Source organism: Raphanus sativus, unplaced genomic scaffold, assembly GCF_000801105.2.
Source record: "Raphanus sativus cultivar WK10039 unplaced genomic scaffold, ASM80110v3 Scaffold1397, whole genome shotgun sequence".
Classification (NCBI taxonomy): domain Eukaryota; kingdom Viridiplantae; phylum Streptophyta; class Magnoliopsida; order Brassicales; family Brassicaceae; genus Raphanus; species Raphanus sativus.
Genome location: NW_026616709.1, coordinates 2,673 through 10,493, shown reverse-complemented (window position 1 = coordinate 10,493; position 7,821 = coordinate 2,673). Strand labels below are relative to the sequence as shown.

General features: G+C 38.7%; 1 protein-coding gene across 1 annotated transcript; it reads left to right on the top strand.

Annotated features, from left to right (window-relative positions):
• Positions 1-3,852: 3,852 nt before the first annotated feature.
• Positions 3,853-7,387, top strand: LOC130504173 (protein S40-1-like). The gene is made up of 2 exons (XM_056998755.1): positions 3,853-4,225; positions 7,015-7,387. Exons 1-2 carry the CDS (start codon positions 3,956-3,958, stop codon positions 7,159-7,161), a joined length of 417 nt encoding a protein of 138 aa, XP_056854735.1. The 5' UTR covers positions 3,853-3,955; the 3' UTR covers positions 7,162-7,387.
• The last annotated feature ends 434 nt before the right edge of the window (positions 7,388-7,821 follow it).

Here is a 7,821-nt window from a genome sequence, read left to right as displayed (position 1 = left end):
TTCAGTTTTCGGAAGCTGAATCAGTCTTGTTATTTTGTTATCATGATGGGTTTTCATTGGCCTTGTAGCATTTGTTTTTTTTTTGATACAAATGTTAAATTCCATACCGATTTTCTGTTTTTACATGCCGCAGAGCGACTTATTACAAAGCTGAAATACAAGAAAGAAGACAAGTAAACAAGAGACAACAACAACTAGAGACAACAACAAGGAGAAATTAACTATAAGGATCAATGAACCAAAAGTACAACTCTAGGAGCGAATGAGCATCAGTCGGGGAAGAAGGAAGAGAGAGCAGCCTGTCACGAAGCCCCCGGTCCACTTGCTTGAAGAAAGGCCCCGCCGGTAAGGAGACACCCCTGAAAATCCTAGCATTGCGTTCACGCCAGAGACCATAGATCACAGCCTGTAGAATCAGCTTCATAACGGGTTTAACCTGCGATGAGAATTGTCCCTGATATTGCGAGATCATGCTGACTGCCTCTGGAAGATCCGAGGGTGGAGCCGAGATAAACCTTCCGCAGTAACGGGTCCAAATATCAACGGCAAATGGACAGCCAAAGAAGAGATGGTGGTGTGACTCAATGCCATTTGTGCATAAGACACAGTTTGTAGGGACCGAGAGGCCCCATGACAACAAGCGATCCCTCGTAGGAAGCCTGTCAAGCATAGACATCCACGCAATGAAAGAGCAACGTGGAACTTCTTCCCTGAACCAAACTACATCATGCCAGGCTACTTCTGGTGATGGAGTTCTTAATCTATCCCAAGTTACGTGAGACAAAAACTTTTTTGCAAAACCGGCAGATTGAATACGCCACAGATAAACATCAGACCCTTTTTCAACCGATGGTACTGCAGTAGAGGATAGAACAATTTGAAGAGTGACTGCATTCTCAGACCTCGCAGGAGGTAGGAACCATTCACCATTCCGAACAGCATCAGAAACCGAGCCAGAATCATAAATCTGCAGCTGCCTAGGACCTGATGAAAATAAGAGATGTAGCGGACCCAGTTCTGTCCAAAAATCATACCAAAATGAGGTTCTCTGCCCATCACCCACAGCACAACGCAAGAACTGGGGAATAAGGTTTTTAAGCTGCAACATACCCCTGATTGTTACAGAAAAACGCTGAGAATCTCTAACCAGCCAGAATTTTTTGTCTTCGAAGCGATTGTGAGACAGCCAGGCCACCCATAAGGAGCCTGAATTGGAGAAGAAGTTCCATAACCGCTTCAATCTGAAAATTAACTCAAACTCGTCTAATTTCCTCAGCCCTAAACCTCCTTCTTTTTTCGGTCTGCAAATATCAGACCATGAGACACGAGCTCCAGAGGCCGACGAAGTTCTATTTTTCCAGAGAAAGGCTGAACAGAGCGAGTCAACCTTTTCGTAAAACCGCTTAGGAAGAACAAAGACCGAACTCCAGAAGTTGACCATTCCATAAATCACTGAGTATATGAGCTTAATCTTTCCAGCAAAGGAGAGGCACTTCACAGTCCATGAGTGTAACTTCGAAGTGATACGTTCCAGAAACGGCTGCAGCGTAGCCATTGTGATTCTCTTTGGATCTAGAGGGAGACCCATGTACCTAGTTGGAAAAGATCCACGTTTAAACCCCGACAAATCAGAAAGCACCGAGGCTTGAATATCCGTATAACCACCAAAGAAGATCTCTGATTTGGCATCATTCATATCAAGGCCCGACCACATCTTGAAGGAAGCCATTACAGTTTTAATCCCATTCACTGAGAACCGAGAGCCATCAAAAAAGACTAAGAGATCGTCCGCGAATAGTAAGTGTGTGAGACGCGGTGAAGTACACATGGGGTGAAGACAGAACTCACCCTGCTGGTCCGCCCTGTTCAGCAGCAGGGAAAGCACCTCCATAACCATGATAAAGAGGTAAGGCGAGATACAGTCACCCTGCCTTAACCCTTTTTTTCCTTCGAAAAACCTGCTAATTTCCCGTTAATTGCTACAGAGAATCGAGGAGAAGTAATACATTCTCTAATCCAAGAGATGAAGAGGTAGCATTTGTTTTTCGTATTACCATAGCGTTATATAAACCAGTGTTTGTGTATGTCGTCGATGTTCTTATTCATTTAACAAGAAATTTCGAGGAAAATGAGTTATCTATTAATTTAGTGAAATATTGGAAATGCTAAAATAAATGTTTAATTTGACTCGAACGTATGGACTAATTGACTTGCAAAAATCTCATCTTTTATATGAGAACGTCATACTTTTTTTGGAAATGAGAAATTTATCTATACCAAATATTTTAGAATTTATCATATTTAAACTTAACCACCCTCCTTCTATTTAACTTTAGTTCTATTAAATCCACCACAGAAGTTAACTACATTGGTAAATGAAAAACTAATAAATAAATAATTTAAACCTCTTGAATCAATGAACCTACGTAATGAAAAAATACTGCTGATAAGAAGCAAATAAAACGTATTTTAGCATATGATCAACAAACCGAGTATCCGATGACCTTGAGAGTCACGAATAAACATCTTACGGATAAGATTTGTCAAATGAAATAGTCAGAAAAAAAGGAGGAGGAGAAGAAGAAGAATTCAATCCAATAAGAGTCCCTGATCTACATTTATACTTATAGATAAGATAACATGTCATTTCGAAGTCTTAGGCCATGTTCGTTTGCTGGTCGCTAGCGTCAGCGACCAATTTCAGCGACTAAACGTTGTTCGTTAACTGATCGCGGATTCAGCGACCGATCGCAGCGACCAAATGTTAGCAATCAGCGATTAAAAATTTTGGACACTAGAAATTCTAACGGTGGGATCAAAATCATGCGATCAAATTTTTTTTTTTTAAAATGGTCGCTGAGATTAAACGCGCGACCTCTAAACAAACACTATCAGCGACATTAAGTCGCAGTCGCTAGTCGCTGACTCTGGTTGCTGACGCTAGTGACCAGCAAACGAACAGGACCTTAGAAAAATGAAATTAAATTCTAAACAAGTGTCAAAACACATGTACATACAGTGTATAGATATAGTCTGGGCATTTTATCCGTGAAATTTGATTCGATTCGTTACCCGTTGCTATTCGATCCGAAAATTCCGAATATCCGTAAGCTTTCGAAGCAAAGTAAATACTAAAATTCAATATCCGTTAATATAGAAACAAATCACAAATATTAAAATTTTGGGAAGCGAATATCCGATCCGATCCGTCAATATATAAATACATGTATATTTTGATTATATTTAAAATTTTAAATATATAAAATTATTATTCTAACATATGATTTGACATATTCTATTCACATTATTACTTATATAAAAATATTACATAAAAGGAAAAAAACATTTATGACAATTATAATTTTTTTCTTCAGTTTTGTGTTATTATAATTGTTAATTAAGTTTAAAATTTTACAAAATATGTAGATTCATTGTATCTTTTAATTTTTATCTTTTATATCATGCAAAAAAGAAATATTTTCCAAAAAAAAATTGTATCAAATTTTTAAGATTATTTGTATTAATCAAAACAAATGAGATATCCGTAAGTATCCGCAAATATCCGCAAATATCTATTTATTTTCCGGATATCCGTTTTTCCGAATATCCTTATTTTTCCGAATCAAAGCAAATCGAAAAATTAGATATCCGTAACATTCGAAGCAAATCAAAAATACTTTCAAAAACCCGGATATCCAATCCGTGCGCAGGCCTAGATATAGAAAGCAAAGCGGGGTCCGCACTCAACGCCATTATGATGACATCATCACATAAGACACAAAGAGAAGACTTGAGTACTCTCTACGTTTCCTCTCTTCTTCTTCCTCTATATAAACCCTTCCCTTCTCTTCTCCTCCCCTTACTGTTCTCTAATCTAATCTAATTTCACCTTTCCTACAAAACCCAAAAACCTTTTTTTCTTTTACACAACCTAAAAGTCCCTAAGTTTCTGAAAATGTCGGAAGAGTTCGACGAATCTGAGATCATTTTCTCCGACAACTTCTTCCCGATTCGCCGGCGCGAGGACGTGATCGAGAAAGAGAATCGTCCGGTTAATTTCCGAGAAAACTCCGAAGGCAGAATTAGAAACACATCGAGGCTGAGTAAAACGACGCCGTTGCCTTCTTCACCGGCGGCTTTCTCATCGTCGCTTCCGGTGAATATTCCGGGAAGGAAGTATTCTGAGGATGAGGAGTATTCGGAGGAAGACGGAGGATGGAGAATGGTTCTGAGACAGTAAGTCTGAGAGTAACCGATAAATCCGATCCAGAAGCTCACCGCGAACTCGAGAACCGGTAAATCTAAGCCTAGAGGACGACCACGGAGGAAGAAGGGTCAACCCGAAGAACAGAGATTCTTAATGGTGGATGATGAAGATGATGAACAGAGAATTAGGGTTTAAGAAGATTGTTTATTTGTTTGATTTATTATCCCGTAAAAGAGAAAACGTTTACTATATAGTGGTTACTAAACCAAAGAACTAAACCAGAAATCTTAACCAGAAATTAAAGAACTAAACCAAAGATTAAATAACTAAACCAAAAGGATAACCAGTTTATCCTGTCACAATACTCCCTTGTTGAGAACATCCTTGTCCTCAAGGATGATAAGAACTTGGTGCTGAAACCATCATAACATCTCCATTGATCTTTCTCTCCTAACATCTCTGGTGGTCTTTGTAGATGAAAAACTTCATTGACACAAAATCTAGCAAAGCAGAGATTATTATGAACAAGATTACCAGCCATTGAAGTAAGCTCCAGCTTTTGCACCTCCCTGCAATATCTGCTTTGTTTCAACTTATTCTTGAGAGGCTGTTGTTGTGTCTCATTCTTGTCTCTCTCTTGTCTCTTATCGCTGTGTTTGAGTAACCAAGCTTTTGACTGAGACATCTCAATAGTTCGTCTGGCTTCAATGTGAAATGATACCCCCTCTTCTCTTGCTTGGCCAGTGGTGCCACAACTCAACACATCTTCATCAGCAAATAATGATGTTTGGGTGCCCTCATCCTTAAGCTCCAGTTTTAACCCTTTGAAATTCTTCTTTATTGTCCTGAACTCTGGAGGTCGTGGCAATGATCCACAGAACAACAGAAATGACATGATGCAGATACCAATAATTTGCAGCTTCATGATATCTTTGTTTCCACAGCCTTTGATCAAATAAAGGAGCCTATGTGCATCTTCATCTGAGACGTTGAAGTGACAGTGGAGACCAGCAACGACAAAAACAGGTTTCTGTGTTTTGTTGTGGTAATCGACAAGATCAACAAACTTTATGCCAGCTCGAATCATCACAGCTTGGTTCAGAACCAGAAGCTTAAAGCTCCCAATAGGATAAGCAGCCATCTTATTTTCTTCCAAACCCAAATAAGGCTCTTCTTCCATAGCAACATAACTAGCACTAAGAAGATCCATCACGCCTCTGTTATTTCCAGTCCAAAGCATAGCTTTGACTACATAGAACAACTCGTGCAACTCCATCTCAAATTCGTCCATCCCATTACCATTGTTGCAAAGAGTAAAACTTTGACTTTCAAAAAGTCCAGCAGTAGTAAGGACCTTTAGTTCCTTCAAAACTTGAAGCGTTTTTCTCCATGTAGTGGTTTTGAATCTGAATTTCCATGATTTTCTTAGCTTCTCAAAAATCTCAGTGATTATGTAAACAATCAGAACACATGCTTTCCTCATCTCTTGTATAACCATATCGTCAAAGATAATGTCAAATGGAGCCGTTACGAAGGTAATAGCACGTGTCGCTATTGAACTTCCATGCTCCCATACACGATTCACTTTCTTAACAAGAAGCAACATCTCCTTCTTGAGTCTCACCGTTTCATTCACCATCCGATGTTGAGTTCCATGACTGAAGTGCTTGTCTAAGCATTTCCATGAAGTTGGCTTGGCTAGAAGCCCACCTGGTTCCCATACACGAGTCTTGCCGAAGAACCATGATGCCTCATGAAGATGTTTGAAAGCTGGTATATTGATCTTCCTGGCCAAGATTTTTGGCTTTTCCACCATTGACTTAACCATCTGATTTTCAATATGTGCTGCTTCAAGTAATGATGAGTCTTGTACCAGAAACGTGTCTGTGTTCTGAATCAGCTCTTTTTGTTGGGTTGCCTTGACGTCTTGATGTCGTGTTGCAGGAACTCCATGTAAAACTGTTTCAGTCTGAAGCATCTGTCGATCTGTCTTGACCAGACATCCACCTGGTTCCCATATACAATCATCCTTTATAGTACGTTCGCCCACCATGTGTTCGACCTTATTACCAAGAGAGAAACTCATGTTTTCTTCTGCAATTATTTTGTTTTGAGCTTCTTTTGCAACTGCAGCATCAACAATCTGTGAATCAGAAGTGAAACTCTCCAGTGATTCAGACAATGAGTCTGGTTTCATCACAGTATGGGACACAAACTCATCAGATACGACTTCAATCAAGGGGCTGTCGTTACTTCCAGTCACGATGGAGTCGTCATCACTTTCGATCATGATAATCTCCACCCCTTTGTGCTTCAAATCATGATGACCAGGTGTATCTAGATCTTCACAAAAGATGCATAATCCATTTGACATCCTGTCATAAATCTCCTCACATGAATATTTCAGAGGAATCGCTCGTCCAGCCATAGAAACAGGTTTGCCGAGGAAAGACTGCTCTGATACCAATGAGACAGTAAGTCTGAGAGTAACCGATAAATCCGATCCAGAAGCTCACCGCGAACTCGAGAACCGGTAAATCTAAGCCTAGAGGACGACCACGGAGGAAGAAGGGTCAACCCGAAGAACAGAGATTCTTAATGGTGGATGATGAAGATGATGAACAGAGAATTAGGGTTTAAGAAGATTGTTTATTTGTTTGATTTATTATCCCGTAAAAGAGAAAACGTTTACTATATAGTGGTTACTAAACCAAAGAACTAAACCAGAAATCTTAACCAGAAATTAAAGAACTAAACCAAAGATTAAATAACTAAACCAAAAGGATAACCAGTTTATCCTGTCACAGGTTCCGCCGCATCTGATCGTTGGACGGAGAATCGAAAGAGGTATGGCGTTTTCCGTTTGTACCGGTCACGGAAGGACTCTTAAAGGCCGAGATCTGTGCCGGGTTCGTAATTCGGTTCTCAGGTTAACCGGTTTTTTGGAGGCTTGAATACGGACCGGTTTTTGATTTACAAAAAAATTCTGTCTTCCAATTTTTTTATTTACCGGAAGAAATTCAGTTGTCTGATATTGGTGTAAGTTTAATCACTTGAATGAATGTCAAAAGGAAAATGTCAAAAAGAACATTTATTTCTTTGTTTATTTATATGAATTCTTAGTTTTGATTTCTCTCAAATGTAACAGAAAAATAATTGAAGTTACTTTTTTTTGATCAATTTCATATTACTTGTGACTATAATGATTTTAGTTGTCTTTTGCAAAAAATTGAAATTCATTGCTCATCAACAATTGATTTTAGTCATTTCCAAGTTTTTGAAAAATTGGAACAATACAAAAGAAAACTAGCATGATCTATTTGTAAAAATCACACGCACAAATAAAATAATATAAATTCTTTTTATTCAAAAAGAAAGATTTTACGCTGATGAAATAGAATTGTTGTATAATAAATAAAATTTACGAATGTATTATGAAGATCTATGCAAAATCGGAACATTTTCACCAATGAGGGTGAGGACAAAAGACGAACAGAACCAGCTGTTCGGTTCTGAATGATTGTGAGCGAGAGATGTCACATTTCTTGCCGGTGACATCAACGCGAGAAATATGCATATATTAACAGCCAGATGCATTATATTTTCCAAACGTA

What these genes read in the sequence shown, in the direction of transcription:
- LOC130504173 (XM_056998755.1), top strand. Translation starts at nt 3,956, where the DNA reads ATGTCGGAAGAGTTCGACGAATCTGAGATCATTTTCTCCGACAACTTC. An exon ending in AAGACGGAGGATGGAGAATG is followed by an intron (nt 4,226 to 7,014) that starts GTTCTGAGACAG and finishes ATCCTGTCACAG; the next exon opens with GTTCCGCCGCATCTGATCGT.